The sequence below is a fragment of the Penicillium atrosanguineum genome (assembly GCF_028827265.1).
Source record: "Penicillium atrosanguineum strain IBT 20685 chromosome Unknown utg000002l_segment0_segment0, whole genome shotgun sequence".
Lineage (NCBI taxonomy): Eukaryota > Fungi > Ascomycota > Eurotiomycetes > Eurotiales > Aspergillaceae > Penicillium > Penicillium atrosanguineum.
In genome coordinates, this window is record NW_026623134.1 from 2,245,129 (window position 1) to 2,260,023 (window position 14,895).

General features: G+C 51.4%; 8 protein-coding genes across 8 annotated transcripts; 4 read left to right on the forward strand and 4 right to left on the reverse strand.

The window, feature by feature from the left end:
* Window positions 1-799: 799 nt before the first annotated feature.
* On the forward strand, window positions 800-1,543 carry N7443_002621 (exosome non-catalytic core subunit CSL4; the record flags this gene model as incomplete). Its single annotated transcript, XM_056882677.1, has 1 exon — window positions 800-1,543. The coding sequence occupies one exon, from the start codon at window positions 800-802 to the stop codon at window positions 1,541-1,543; it is 744 nt and encodes a 247-aa protein (XP_056744518.1).
* Window positions 1,544-2,347: 804 nt separating this feature from the next.
* On the reverse strand, window positions 2,348-5,892 carry N7443_002622 (GTPase RIA1; the record flags this gene model as incomplete). Its single annotated transcript, XM_056882678.1, has 6 exons — window positions 2,348-2,727; window positions 2,778-3,097; window positions 3,152-4,675; window positions 4,726-5,666; window positions 5,744-5,764; window positions 5,830-5,892. 6 exons carry the CDS (start codon window positions 5,890-5,892, stop codon window positions 2,348-2,350), a joined length of 3,249 nt encoding a protein of 1,082 aa, XP_056744519.1.
* A 381-nt stretch (window positions 5,893-6,273) lies between these two features.
* On the reverse strand, window positions 6,274-6,803 carry N7443_002623 (DUF4604 domain-containing protein; the record flags this gene model as incomplete). Its single annotated transcript, XM_056882679.1, has 2 exons — window positions 6,274-6,725; window positions 6,776-6,803. 2 exons carry the CDS (start codon window positions 6,801-6,803, stop codon window positions 6,274-6,276), a joined length of 480 nt encoding a protein of 159 aa, XP_056744520.1.
* A 287-nt stretch (window positions 6,804-7,090) lies between these two features.
* N7443_002624 (pre-mRNA-processing factor 19 family protein) lies at window positions 7,091-8,757 on the forward strand (the record flags this gene model as incomplete). The annotated part of the gene is made up of 4 exons (XM_056882680.1): window positions 7,091-7,103; window positions 7,176-7,220; window positions 7,275-7,716; window positions 7,773-8,757. The coding sequence occupies 4 exons, from the start codon at window positions 7,091-7,093 to the stop codon at window positions 8,755-8,757; spliced, it is 1,485 nt and encodes a 494-aa protein (XP_056744521.1).
* Window positions 8,758-9,083: 326 nt separating this feature from the next.
* Window positions 9,084-10,357, forward strand: N7443_002625 (putative RING finger domain protein; the record flags this gene model as incomplete). The annotated part of the gene is made up of 3 exons (XM_056882681.1): window positions 9,084-9,230; window positions 9,317-10,150; window positions 10,205-10,357. 3 exons carry the CDS (start codon window positions 9,084-9,086, stop codon window positions 10,355-10,357), a joined length of 1,134 nt encoding a protein of 377 aa, XP_056744522.1.
* A 540-nt stretch (window positions 10,358-10,897) lies between these two features.
* On the reverse strand, window positions 10,898-11,464 carry N7443_002626 (mitochondrial 54S ribosomal protein mL43; the record flags this gene model as incomplete). Its single annotated transcript, XM_056882682.1, has 3 exons — window positions 10,898-11,189; window positions 11,249-11,331; window positions 11,426-11,464. The coding sequence occupies 3 exons, from the start codon at window positions 11,462-11,464 to the stop codon at window positions 10,898-10,900; spliced, it is 414 nt and encodes a 137-aa protein (XP_056744523.1).
* Window positions 11,465-11,775: 311 nt separating this feature from the next.
* N7443_002627 (U1 small nuclear ribonucleoprotein 70 kDa) lies at window positions 11,776-13,244 on the forward strand (the record flags this gene model as incomplete). Its single annotated transcript, XM_056882683.1, has 4 exons — window positions 11,776-12,049; window positions 12,132-12,259; window positions 12,319-12,412; window positions 12,511-13,244. The coding sequence occupies 4 exons, from the start codon at window positions 11,776-11,778 to the stop codon at window positions 13,242-13,244; spliced, it is 1,230 nt and encodes a 409-aa protein (XP_056744524.1).
* Window positions 13,245-14,043: 799 nt separating this feature from the next.
* On the reverse strand, window positions 14,044-14,833 carry N7443_002628 (ribosome assembly factor MRT4; the record flags this gene model as incomplete). Its single annotated transcript, XM_056882684.1, has 2 exons — window positions 14,044-14,587; window positions 14,640-14,833. The coding sequence occupies 2 exons, from the start codon at window positions 14,831-14,833 to the stop codon at window positions 14,044-14,046; spliced, it is 738 nt and encodes a 245-aa protein (XP_056744525.1).
* Between the last annotated feature and the right edge of the window lie 62 nt (window positions 14,834-14,895).

The following is a 14,895-nucleotide window of genomic DNA, read 5'->3' on the forward strand; positions in this document are numbered from 1 at the left end:
GGCCTAACCTAAGGGAAGGTATAAACGACCTAAGTAAGCTTACCTTAATAAACCGTTATACGTTTGTCTTATCTGCGTTTAACCTTTCTATATATTGCCTTAGTGGTAAGGGACCGCTCTCGTCAGCATGACTGTCGATCTTAGTCTTCAAGCTCCCCCCAAGGCGTTTAACTATAGTAGTACTCTTCCTATAATTAACCTATGTTTTACTTTAGGCTTTGTACTCCTAGAGATACTTTAGCTACTATCTCTACTGTTTTCTTTCTAGACTCTATAGTAGCCAGGTCAATTGTTTGATTTCTTAAGAATCTACGGTACCCATACTTTATTACCAGCGATGTTAGAGATGTCGATGTTAGAGATGTCAATGGTTAGAATACACGACAACGCTAAGTGTCGGTAAAATTGGTGTCTAAAACAGCTGTTTTGGACGCCACTTTGTGCGTCCTGTTTACTAGAATATTAGTCAATGAAGTCTCGCGTTTACAGTGCTCAGAAGAGCTCCCTGAGCGCTGATGGTTGCTAAGGCATCAGCTCTCTAAATGAACGGGCTTGATCCCGTGGCGACGCAAAGGCAAGACTGAATCGGTGTGTGGAGTCCGAATTGATACAGATATAGGCTTTTCATAATTGATTCGTGTTATAGGACCTTTTCATAAGCTCGTAATCGTAGCATGTAGCATATGCAAGCGGGGCGGGGAAACCTACTTCCGGGCCGGGCATAGCTCCCTGGCAGAAAAATCCCTCCGTCCCTCAACCATCAACTTTTCCAAATCTTTGCCCTTGAGGGCTTGACAATATGGCAACCTCTCTTCCACCTGTAGCCATCCCCGGCCAACGTCTGGGATCTGTGGCCTCATATGCCGCTGGACCTGGCACACACGTGCAGCAATCCAACATCTATGCCTCCATCGCTGGCCCTGTCATCGTTGATCCCGCTCAGCCCAAGACTCAAACAAAGTCGACTTTACGAGTCTCGCGAATGGTTCCTGGCGTGAACCAGGCAGGCGCAGCTCCTTCAACATCCTCGGCTCCGGCCCCGAAGTCAAAGCCCAGATATAACACCCTACCCGCAGTGGACTCCATCGTCCTGGCCCGCGTCACCCGCGTCCAGAAGCGACAAGCCGCGGTCTCCATTCTCGTCGTGCTCGATGAGGCCTCCGCTGCAAACCCAGACCCATCTAAAGCCGCTTCAGACAATGATAATGTCGCTTCCATTCTCACCTCCGCCGCCAACCCAGAGAACCATAGCAACACCGATGAGCTTCGCTTTCAAGCGCTGATTCGCAAGGAAGATGTGCGAGCCGTCGAGAAGGACCGCGTTGTTATGGATGAGATGTTTCGTGTCGGTGATATCGTGCGCGGCTCGGTCATCTCCCTGGGTGATCAGAGCTTCTACTACCTCACCACTGCCCGCAATGATCTCGGTGTAGTGATGGCTCGCAGCGATGCTGGAAATATGATGTTCCCTATTAGCTGGAAGGAGATGAGGGACCCTGTTACCGGTGCCGGTGAACAAAGAAAGGTTGCTCGGCCGTTCTGAGGAGTTCTTTCCGGCCAGTACCAACTCTTGGACTTCATTACAAGAAAGCCGTTGAGTAATTGATGCTATCGACAGCCTTGCATTGCAAAATGTCTAGGCTGCGATTGAACCGCGGGAATGATATCCCCGGGCAGGATACATGCACATCGTGCCTTCGGGACACGCAACGGCGCCAACCTCGAGCCTCAATCATGTTGAAACAAACAGAAAAGGTTCTTTTATTCGGGGTTCTGGTTTCCTTGCTTCTGGAAGAGAAAAACCTCTTCTAGTTAGCCCCTCTAGATCAGCCTATGCTGCATCATCCCTCATAACCCCCGGCGACTCAAGTTGCCAACTCCACGCGTGGGAACTCAACCCAGCTCCCCGCCAATTGATATGATACCCACTGAATGATGAATGAAACAGGTCAAAGACCTACTTTTTCTTCCAACTCGTGATTCATTCACGCAGTCTACTACCAAAACTAGGACTGAAAAGGCATCTCCGCCTACCGTAAACCTTCCAACCTTGGAACCCAACCTCCTTAGTATACACGGTCGAGACCTTCAATGTCGGACTGTGTTTGTCAAGTGAGGAAGATGAACGGACGCAGCAGATTTTCTCATCTCTGCGTACCTCCCTGACCCTACTTCCTGTCCGATATCCTGTGACTCGAAGAAAAGTTATCTCAAGGGGGTTACATCCCAACCCACACCCACATCGATAGTATGACAGTACATAGATATCAAATAGGAACACAATAAAATTCGATTTTTGTTTATATCTTCACAATGAACCCAACAGGCAATCCCCATCTACCAAAACCTACTTCTTCAACGTCTTCTGCTTCTCCGCATCAATCAACTTCTTTCCTTGAACAACAAGACCCTTCCGACTGCGCACCGCATCCATATACCTCTTCGCCACATTCTCGCGATCCGCAAGCTCGCCAAGATCCTCCAGCTCCTCCTCAGTAGCAGGAACCCAGAACGGATCTTCATCCAGCGCCTCAAAGCCAGCAAAGATGAGCTGCGGCTGGGCAGCACCAGATGTCCGCTTACGGATTTCCTCGGCGAATCCGAACGACTCCGCGACGGGGAGAAGTGCCAAGATGGTGAAGAAGGGCGTTCCTTCCTTCAAGATCTCGGAGAGAATGCGGCCTCGGCGGCGGGTAATCACGCCGTAGACACGGCCTAGGACTTCGGCTTTTATGGGGTTAGTCTTTACTTCTGGTGTAGTAGGGTGGGAACTTTACTGGTAGCTTGAATCTCGCAACTGTACATTGCGAGCATGATTCGAGGACTCCAATCCAGGAAACCCTGGGAGATACCTTCGCGGACGAGTCGGATTGCGTCGCCGGTTAGGCGGCCCATGTCGAGCTCGTCGTTGGAGGAGGCGTGGACGGTTAGGTCTTCGAGGAAGACGGCGATGCCCTGCATTGGTTCTTGGCAGAGGGGGCCCTGGCCTGTTGCTAGTTGGAAGGCATAGGCGATTTTGTCACAAAGGTCGCGGACTAGGAGGGCTTGTTGGTCGTGATTTTCGGATGAGTTGGATTGTTTAGGGTCGTCGAGTAAGCTGGTCTAGTTGTTAGCTTGGAAGATTATACTCTAGATATTCAGTTTGACTCACAATTTCTCGCAGGTGTTGACCGCTGTAGCGTCGACCAAGATATTGGGTCCGGTTCTGCGAGGTCCGAAGCTAATGATTTTGTCGACGACGTTCTTGAATAGCTCCTTGTCACCCGTGGCGTCCTCCTCGAAGACCTTGTTCAATTCGTCGCGGAATTCCTTCGAGGATAGGACGTTGGCTTCGCGGGCCTCGCCAGTAGCTTCGGCATCAATTGATGCAACTTGCTGGATGACATCTTCCTCCGATGCCGCCTCAGTTGTGTTGTGCTTCTCTGACTGGAGACGTTTGATGGTTCCAACCTGCTTAGAGAGGAAGTCTGTCACAGCTTCAGGGAGAGGAACGACACGTAGGCGAACGGTCATCTGCTTTGAAGGAGAGAGAGACACGACACTTCCACGGCCGAACTCCCGGTTGTTAGGTGGTGCCATCTCCGGGGCATTGACTATAGTCTCACGGTACGGCACGATAGCCTCACCAGTCTGAATTTCGCATCGAGCAAACCGCTCACGGAGATCCTTTACACAGCGCTCCAAGTGCAATTCACCTGCTGTGAGGATGACATGCTCACCACTGGGAAGCTGCTCGTACAGTGCACAAGGATCACTCTGTTCAAGAAGACGGAGTCCGGTAATCATTTTACCCAGGTCCGCCGGGTTGACTGGCTCTAGAGCAACACGCACAATGGGCGGAGAGCTAAATGAGACACCAGCCAAGTTGATACTACCTTCGAGCTGGCTGCAGAGTGTACCAGTCTTGAGCACGTAACCCGCCAGACCGCCAATTCCAAAGACAACACCGGCCGGCACGGACTGAAGAGGCTCGAGACTCCTGCCCATCATCAGGTACAGATCTGTTACAGTAACCTTCTTTGGCTCCGGGCTCGCGTGCGGGTTCGCAGGCGAGAATTTGGGCGGCAGAACATAGATCGAGTCTCCAACATTAAGAGTTCCCGAATAGAGTCGGGCGAAACCAATAAGATGATCAGGGTCTTCCTTTTCTCCCACTTCTTCCGGCTCCTCTGTCTCCGTGATCAATGTGTTCTCGAAGGCAGAGGTCATTCGCTCAAAGGCATCATTTCCTGGACCTCCGCCAGCCTCCGCCTGCATCTTCGCAATCTCCTCGCGCTTGCGACGGGCGATTTCTCGAGCTTCATCTGCGGTCATAGTAGCGCCGCTGCGCTTCTTGCTAGATGACAGCTCACTCTCGGGAATAGCAACCATCTTACTGACGTATGCAACAACGGGCTGTTCAGGTCCGGTTTTGAATTTGATCATGGCCTCCTTGATTTCTTCGGAGATTTGGTCTGCACCGGGCGAGTCTTTGATCATATCAGGGAGTCGAGTGGCTTGTGCAGCCGAAGGGCTCGGGAGATACTCAATGACAGATACCAGGACAGCGGTCGATAGAGGCAACCATTGAGAGAATAGTGTAGTCATGATGTTCTTGGGATCGCGCGAACGCAGAACATAAGGCGGGATGTTGATGTTTAGTGACTTTGTGATCTTTTCCAGCAAAACTGGGTCACTGTACAAGACTTAGTTGCAATGCTCACAAGAGAGGTTGATGGAGCTTACCCTTTGCCCTTACCGCCACCAGTAGTGGCTTCATATGCAGCCCAAATGCTGTCTAGAACTAGCTGCACAAACATGGGCTTCAATGCCCGGCCCTTAAGGTGCTTCTGGCCCAGAACACGCTTTGTCTTCGGGTCCAAGTAGAAGTCACCCCAAAGAACCTTCTCCAGAACAGTTCTCTTAATACCAAGTTTCTTCTCATAGATGGCAGCAAACTGCCTGATAGTGAAAGCCCAACCGTCCACGGCGCTGGCGAAAATGACATTGTTCTTCTCAGGCGCGAAATAAAGGTCCTCGTCGTCGCGTTCCTCAAACTCGGTAGCTTCACTGATGCTAGCCGCCTCATCGTCCACAATGTGCTTTTTAGACTTGTCCTTACCGGCAGCCGCAGCCTCATTGGCACGGTCTTCCATGCGCTCACGCCACTGCAGATCCTCTTCCATACGCTCGCCCTGGTAGAAGCTACCAATGACGGCATTAATCTGTTCAAGCAGTCTGCTGAGATGTGAGTAAGCCTCGCTCGGGCTCATCTTGAGTTCCGTGATTAACCGATCCATCTTATTAATAACGAGAATCGGCTTCAGCTGCTCAACCCAGGTCTGTCGCAAGACAGTCACAGTCTGACTGCAGACACCTTCCACTGCATCAACCAGGACAACTGCACCATCACAGAGACGAGACGCCGTGGAGACTTCACTGCTGAAATCAATGTGACCTGGCGAATCGATCAAGTTGATCAGGTACTCCTTAGGCGCAGGAGCCGCGTCGGGACTGGGGCGTCGAAGCATCGAGAAAAACAGTGAGATGGCCGAGGACTCCATAGTGATACCCCGGAGCTGCTCATCTGGGCGAGAGTCCAGGTAACGGATCTTGCCCGCCAGCTTGGGCGAGATGATACCATTTGTGGCAATAAGACCGTCCGTCAAAGAGGTCTTGCCATGATCCTAAATCAAAAGAAAAAAGAAAAAATGGTTAGAAATCTAGGATAAAACTTGAAACCCTGGTACTTGTGTAGACTCACGACATGGGCGAGAATGCAGATCTAGCGCCGTTAGTATATGCCATCAGATAGGAAGATAGGAAGTGGGATGGAGGGGCAGCACTTACATTTCGAATGTCCTCTGGCTTCCGCTGCAGGCGAACCAAGTCGTCGACATTGACCACGGGCATTTTGAAAGGTGTTGACCACTTCCCGGGTTTCTAAGTTGCGACGAGATGTGGTGGTGGGAGAGTCGGCCTCTGGTCGGAGAAAAAAAAGTTGCTGAGAAATTGGGCAAATACAAACCGCTTCCGCTATGATATCGCTCTTCACACTACGTCACTGGATATTTACCACGAAATGAGCTGATCTTCAAACATTTAAATATTTGAATAGTTTAATATTTCCATTGTGCCCTAATCTAAAGCTTCTTACTCGCTGTGCTAGCGCTGTACACTTTCATGGTTGCGTTTGACTCATCATGAATCAGGTCTGATGCTATACTCGGATAGAATCAATCCTACATAGGTGTATTCTTGGGTTCCTTTTCACAAATTTCTGCTATTTTTTCTTTATTCCTCGTCGAATGAAAGCTTGATCTTCTTGCCCTTCTTGGGCTTTCGAACTGAAGCCTTGGATTTTTCCTCAGACGTGGGCTTTGCTTCTTCCTCTAGTTTATCATCGCCCACGGCCTTAGCCTGCTTTCGCTTCTTCTGTCCGCCGACTTCAGTAAGGTTTTTTTGCTTCGCCGAGGGTTCTTTCGGCGTCGATGTCTTGTCGTCTCCCTCTGCAGGTTGACCCTTGGAGCCCCCATCGTGAGCCTGGCTCTCGGCACCTCCTACCAAAGCCTGATAATCCTCTTTGGAGATCACCTCGTTGCTCTCTTCATCGACATAGACAGGCGCGTCATCATCGTCGTCGGGATTCTTGGCTTTTCGGGGGCGCATGGCAGGTCGCTCCAGGCGACCGTCGTTGTTTCCATAGTGGCCCCGGAGCTTCTGAAGAAACGCGGGCTCCTTCGCATCTATGAATCCAATGAGAAGAGCCTCGTAGAGAACAGAAAATAGGGCGTACCGTAGGCGAGCTTTGGGTTCTTCGACATGGTCAATCAATAGGATAGCTACTATAGCTGGATCAGGTCAAGTTCATGCTGTATTTTCCCGATAAGCAAATGTAATAGAATCAAGAACTGGCCATTGAGAAAACAAATGGTCACTGCCAAAGGGCAGATTGAAGTGTGCTTGAATGGAAAATAGAAAGTGGAAAGTGAATATGTGACGCTGGGAACAGCTCCGCGCTAAACCGAAACAGGACACATCGAAAAGTCCAAGGAGCCGCTCTGCGCGTCTGGTCTTCTCCATCCACCTCCCCCATTCACACCAATTAGCCATGCTTTGCGCAAGTAAGTGCTCTATCATCAGCGATATACCGATCGCAGCTTTCAGATCTGTTTACTAATGAACTTTCTTTACAGTCTCTGGAGAGGCACCTCAAGTGCCTGTCGTCTCTTCCAAGAGCGGTAGGTCTCCCCCAGTCGCCTTTTGCGCTCAGCACCTTTCTAACTTCTGAACAGGCAGTGTCTTCGAGAAGCGCCTCATTGAGGCTTATATTGCCGAAAATGGCAAAGATCCCGTCAACGGCGAAGAGATGACCACCGAAGACCTGATCGATATCAACTCCCAGCGCGTTGTTCGGCCTCGCCCTCCTACCCTCACCTCCATTCCCTCGCTCCTCAGTATATTTCAGGAAGAGTGGGATGCACTTGCTCTGGAAACATACACTCTGCAACAGAACCTGGCACAGACACGGCGCGAGCTGAGCGCGGCGCTGTACCAGCATGATGCTGCCGTGCGCGTGATCGCACGAGTCACCAAGGAGAGAGATGAAGCCCGCGATGCACTTTCAAAGGTTACTGTTGGTGCCAGTCGCTCGGCTGGTGCTGGTGAAGCTATGCAGGTGGATTCCGAGGGTCTGCCTGCAGCGGTCGCGGAGAGAATCGATAATACACACGCTAGGTACGTGAACTTCGAACTTATGATCTGGTTTCTTCTTTGCTGACTCTTTCATCTAGTCTCTCGAAGACCCGACGCAAGCGCCAAGTGCCTGAAGGATGGGCTACTAGTGACTCAATCTCTACATACAAGCCCCTCGAGACCTCCGAAGCTCTTTACCCCGGTGGTCGCGCCTTGTCAGTCAACTCTACTGGAGAGCTGGCTCTTGTTGGAAGTGTCGATGGTGTTGTTGGTGTCTACTCTCTCACCCAGAAAGCCGTGGTGCAGACTTTCAATACAGACGGTCCTGTGACCGATGCCACCTGGGCTGGCAATAAGGCTGTTGTTGGTTCGGCTACTGGATCTGTGAAGGTTTTTGAGAATGGCAGCGAGGTGGCAAGCTTTGCCTCGCACGCCGGTGAGGTTACAGCCCTTGCAGTTCATGCGACAGGTGATATTGTTGCCTCCGTTGGGGTTGATAAGAGCTACGTGCTTTACGACCTGTCCACCAACACCGCAATTACCCAGATTTTCACCGACTCCGGTAAGTACTTTATGTCTTGTGATTACAATTACTCTCATACTAACAATGATCTCCTAGCTTTGTTGTCTGTGCACATTCACCCTGATGGCAACCTCCTGGCAGCCGGTACCGTCAACGGACAAATCAAGATCTTCGATATCAAGTCTGGAGCTGCCGCTGCTGACTTCGCGATGTCTGGTCCCGTTAAAAGCCTTCACTTCTCTGAGAACGGTACTTTCCTGGCGGCAGTGGCTGCTCAGTCCACCACGGTCTCGATCTGGGACCTGCGCAGTGCGAAGGAAACTAAGGTGCTGGACACTGGAAGTTATGTCAACTCTATCTTCTGGGACTACACTGGACAGTTTTTGTTGACTGGTGGCCCCAGCGGAATTACCGTCCAGCAATTCAACAAATCAGCGAAGCAGTGGTCCGAGCCATTGCGGAGTGCCGTCCCTGCTGTTGCTGTGGCATTTGGATCTGCAGCCCAGAGCATCGTCTCCTTGAACGATGCAGGTGTTATTACCGTTCTGGCGCAATCATGATCATTGGGGCAAAATATGTAATTTTAGAGCTGGATATCTGAGTTTCAATGGTGTTTGTATTGCGTTCACAACAGCTCTTGATGCAAGCAAAATTCACAAATATCTCTATGAAACGGAGGCGTCACGTGCCCTTATTTTCACTTTTAGATCTTTCTCAGTTCTCTTTGCGATTTCTTTTTTTCCATCTTCCGGTTTTATAAGCTGAGCCACACCCCAATATACTTCTTCCTCACTGGGCTTCATTGCTGACCGCCTCAATTCCGCACGAGCCAAAGCCGACCGCCTCTGGCAGAATATCACCGCCTTGGTACTCGGGCTCGGTCATCATGTCGGTCTTCGATCCGAATCCTCCCTTGCGCATGTCGTGGCGTGATAAAATCCCCGACCTCCGTGTGCCCTATACTAAGTCTTTTCTCGGATCTACTGCTATGAGTGATGAGCCCGGCGTCCTGTTCATGGGCGCCAGGTCCAAGGTGAGCTAGGTCTTTCCTGTGCAAGCGGGGCCATCGGTTTATAGAATGAACATATAGACTAACATATTTTTTTTATAATTTCTTAGCGAACTCCTCGCCAGATGTCACAAGAATCTAGTGATGAGAGCCATGATACCTGGCACCGTCACTTTCACCCTCCACCCCCCAACGCTACCGGTTCCCGTCCGGCTCGGTTGCCACCCATAAGAACCCCTCGTGATGGTTTCGACTTTCGACGACCCGCCCCCCTAACCTCTCAGGAAGAAGATGTGATTGACTTAACCAATGAACCTGAGACGCCCCCGCAACGCACACATGCTCACCCCTCGGAGAGTCGAACTTTAAGTACCTCAAGACCTCCGCGCTTCGGGAGGAACATTTTGGCAGATGTCGTGGACCTTGAAGAAGAGGCCGATGATGACCCCGGCGAGGGACCGTCTAGCAGTCCAGAGGTCCAATTTGTTCGGGCTACAACAAGACCGCGGGCGCAGCCACCGCCTCGAGGACAATGGGATCCCGTCGCCATGATCTCAAGCACCCTCGCACGCGGATTTCGTACTCGACAAGACGCTGAGGACCGAAGAATGCTCTCATCTGTATCTCTTCTGCATTCAAGAAGAGTACCTCCTCTCCATCGGCTTCCAACAGACCATATGATCTTCTCTGGGGATGGATCTGTGCTTAACGGCTTTGGCCCCGGATTCTTAGACTATGGCCACTCTTCGTTTGAAATGCGACCCCCTACCCCACCGGAACCAAGACCTCAACGCCAGGTCTACAAAGCCCCAAGCCCAGCACCTGAAGGGTTTACGCGTACACTGGGTGAAGATGATGTTGCAGTTTGTCCTAACTGCGAGTGGGAGCTGGGTACCGGAGAAGGAAAGAGACAAGAGATCTGGGTTTCAAAACCTTGTGGACATGTCAGTTACCGACTTGTGTCTGACATGAAATGTGCTTATGCTAACATTGCACAGGTATATTGCGGCGAGTGTGCAGAAAACAGGTCCATGTTAAAGGCCAAAAGGGCCCAAGCTCCCCAGAAGACAAAGCCCTTTGCCAAATGCCAGGTTGACGGCTGTGGAAAACCTGTCAGTGCACCCACGGCTATGATCCACCTCTACCTATGATATTGTCAGGATCTTGAGCAGTACTCACTTGCATGATGTCGGTGTTTTTTGGATGGCACTTGCAATTTTTCTTTCTTCGATACCCAAGCGGCATGGTCACAGCAGGCGTTATATCAACTTTATCTTTTTGTATGGTTGTTTCTGGGATGAATCTCCATAGCCTCTTCTCGCATTCCAGTCGAGCTTCCCCAATACCAAGGACATCTCCCAGGCATCGTCCGGGGCTTTCCCAGGACTCTTCCATATTTCTTCGAAATGTTCTTGGTCACTTTTAATTGCCTCTATGAAGGGGTTGAAAGTATATTGTAGAGTTGAATTCCATTCAGATTGATATAATAACATGGCTTTGCGATGCATAGCCGGGTGTACGGGTCAAAGCACCACTGGCTTCCAGAAAGTGACAAGGCAAGCAACGAACAAAGAAAAGAGAATCGGACCATTTCAATAATACAGTAGAATGCAACGGCGGGGGTCCATCAATTGGACTGACACCACCGGGAAATCCCATCAAAAACGCCAGATCTATCAATGTAGATCGCTTTAAACACCACGCAGATCTCCATGGTATGGCGACCAGATACCACGCACACTCTCGTTCAAACTGGTAATAGGCTTCTTGGTACGCTTCAGCTTATCTCCGCTAGCATCCTTGAGGATCATAGCCTTCTTCAGGATGTCTTCGGGCTCGAGGTTGCGCACACAAATGGATTTCTCATTGCCGTTGATGTATTGGCCCTTGATCATGGGGTGCTTCTGGTGTCGTGGGGAAACGCGAATCTCGATTTGCGGGTTCTCTTTCGCGAATCTAGGAAGAGTCTGGGTCAAGAAGGCACTGTAGTTTCATCTTGTTAGCACCAATGGTCAGAATATCCGCTACTGCAGGTCACTCACAGCATGCCGCGCGAGCTGCCACCGAAATTGCAGTAGTGGAAATCGAGGCGCTTGCATTGGAGGATGAAGGCACCGACGCCATTCTGTGGTTGAGTCAGCCAATCGATTCCACGGGGGGGGGGCAATCGATATCTTTGATCGCATTTATCGTCCATGGGCTACTTTCTCGGCACTTACCCTGGCGGCGGTCACAGTCCTGATTCCTTTCACTGGCATCGTTGAGTTGTGATTGTCCGGTGTTCTGCCCATCTCGAAGTTTCCCATTTTCCATTATCACGTGATTGTAGGCGGCGAGAGAGGCGGTGGGATCCCGTAAGTGCCGGTTTTGCTGCAAATCAGTATCAAGCGGTGACCTAAGCGGTGAATACACGCCTGTCGCGGCTATGGCGGCTGCATAGGAGCCCATCCCGTGGAGCGACCTAGTCGCATTCGCTACGTCTCTTGGAGTCCCACTTCTTGGACATTGAACTGACACAACTTTGTTCGACATCTTTGAGCTGTCTGGGCTTATTATCCAGTAGGCCATCATGACGGACAAGCTTCCCCCTCCCTTGCTGGCGCTCTTCCAGCCTCGCCCTCCCCTTCGCTACCTCGCTCCGACCACGCGTGCTCCGGAAGACTGCAAGAAAAGCACAATCTCTGGTGTAGCAGCCTATCTCGCTCGCGCCAAGGAAGAACAGCCAACCTACGAAGAGGAGCATCCGTACAATGCGACTGAATGCTGGATCCAGCGCAAGTGGCGCCAGAAGCTGGAGAAGCAAGAATCCCAGCGTGCGAAGCTTGAAGAGGGTATGAAGACTTGTACGTTCATCCCCGCTTCAAATTTCTCACTATCTCTGTTTGATCCGAAGTCACTTTGCTAATGCGCTTACCTTGTTACTAGTCGACCCCGAGAAGGACCCGCAAGCTCGCGGCGACCCGTACAGAACTCTTTTCGTCGCGAGACTCAACTACGAAGTCAAAGAGGCCGACTTGGAACGCGAGTTTGGTCGCTTTGGTCCTATTGAAAGAGTACGGCTTTCTAGATCTTAACCTCATTTTCACTCCCACTGACGTCTTTTCTTGTTCAGATTCGCATCGTTAAGGATACGGTATCTGAAAAGGCCAAAAAACCCAACCGAGGCTATGCATTCGTCGTTTACGAGCGTGAAAAAGACATGAAAGGTATTAAAGCCAGCTAATTTTTGCTTGCAACTCTTGCAATGCAGAACTCAATCCCTGGTAAGAAATGTGATTGCTAACACAGTATCCAACGACAACAGCCGCCTACAAGGAAACAGATGGAATTCGCATCAAGGACCGACGAGTCTTGGTGGATGTTGAGCGTGGCCGTACTACTAAGGGCTGGAAGCCTCGCCGTCTCGGCGGTGGGCTCGGAGGTCGTGGATACACGAAGGCCATGCCCTCCCGCCCTATGGGACCTGGATTCAACGCCCCCTCTGGACCTGGTGGCTTTGGTGGTGGATTTCGAGGAGGGTTCGGCGGCGGACGAGGAGGCCGAGGAGGCCGCGGCGATCGCTTTGGTGGACCTCGTGGAGGAATCGGCTTCCAAGGAGGACGCAACGGCTTTGGCGGACAGGCGCCCCCGAACGCACCCTCTGGACCGGGCGGTGGCCGTGGTGGGTTTAGGGGCGGAGGCTTTGGTGGTGACCGATTCGACCGTGGTGGTGATCGTGGTGGTGATCGCGGTGGTGATCGAGGTGGTGATCGAGGTGTTACCGGCAGCAACCGCGAGCCCGTTCGCCCCCGTGATAGCTACGCGGACCGTGACCGCCGCGACGACCGAGGAGGAGACCGCCGCGACGACCGCGATGGCGACCGCTACCGTGACCGCCGTGATGACCGCGGAGGAGATCGTGGAGGAGATCGTGGAGGTGACCGCTTCCGAGGCGACCGAGACCGCGATAGGTATGGCGGCCGAGAGGACTTTGGTCACAAGCGACGCCGTGAGGATGAAGCTGGCTACGATGACCCGCGCTCCCGCCGACGATACTAAATGTTCTTTCATGGATACTCACCTTCTCTCTTCTCAGCGTCATTTTGCTGGTGGGTATCCCTTTGTCTTTCGCGCGTCCCCTTTTCAAGGGTAAGGGGGTAAGACGAGAGACTGTGCATATGGAGATTGGATCCGAGACGGCAGAGCGCACACGATCGAAAGTCTCACCAAAGACATCTTATATCAGCCTGTACTCCTGATGATGTCTCGCGGGTATGTCTCAGACGCACCTGCGCGCCTTGGGCTGTGCATACGCATACGATTACCGGCAGTCCAGAATGGTTTTGTTTCCCACGTCGTTTTTATCGAGGGTTCGCAAGGTTCTCCCCCTTTCATTTCTTTTCATGTCTTCCAATGCCCTCGTCCTATTGGCACTTCGTTTTTCGCTTCGGGGGGTAAGTATGTATTCTTAGTCTCTCAAATATTCTTAGGAGTTCAGGCGATGGAAATCAATGTCATATGACTCTCAGGTAAGACCAGGTAAGGGCCAGTGCATTCACTAAAAGCAGGCATCTTGCTAGGTAGTTGAGAATTGAGCCCATTTACATAGAAGAGAAGTGTTCTTAAAGTAGGTAGACTTTTGATCCAATCTGGTATCTATCATCATTGACATCAATCGGAAGACACCAAGTCTTCACGGGTGGACAAAATGGGAAAAAAAGAATATTCTTCAATATATCTGGAGAAAATGAAAAAAGAAGAGCGCCGCCCCAAACTCCATAAGAATGCCCATAGGAATCTTTTTTGGTCGACTATAAGTCGAAGGACATAAAGGCACAATATACGAGATCATGCGCATCTATGCATCAACCTCCATCTGACCCTGCTCAAGGATCTTGATCTCGCCGGTAGCCCGCGACCATTGGGCCTTAAGATCAACCTTGAACTCGGCAGAGGTGATACCGAACATCTTCATGAGGGTAGTTTGCCGGGAGTCGAGGGTCTCGCCCTTACGACAGACCTTGTAACCCTCCTGACCCTCAGTGAGCTCGAGCATAACCTTGCCCTTGACCAGACGGGTGGGGACACCGAGCTTGCGCAGAGCAGGCTCTATGGTGTGGCTGATGGGCTCATCCTGCTCAGCGGGGATCTCGCCGGCCTGAGAGCAGACCAGACCGTTGGGGATCATGAAAGAGCGGGTAGCCTTGGTGCCGGCACGGGCGAAATCCAGGGGGCGGAAGTTCTCGAAGTACTCGAGAACGGACTCAACAGAGCGGGAGGTGAACAGAAGACCGACGGCACCGGTCAGGTAGGGGGTGAGCTTGTGCATGTTGGGAGCGGCTTCGTTTTCGGGGCTGTTGCCAAGAGCGACAGCCATGACCTTGGTCTTACCGAAGAAGACACTGCATGTGAGTTAGTTGGTGTCCCGTATTCAACTAGCAACAATCCACATACCGGCTGTCGGCAAACTCGGAGCGCACATCCTTGAGATATGTGTTTCTCATGTTGTCCACCGCAAAGACAAACATATGGTCATATTCTTCAAGACATTCCCGGATGTTGGCATACAGACGGCGGGTCTGCTCCTTGTGGTCCTTCTTGGCAGTCTTGGACTCGTGGACGACGCGCGCACGCTTTGAACGAGGCATTGTGAAATGGATGGAGTTTTTATGTTGTTAAAGACTGGTTGATAGAGACGGGGACCGAGTGT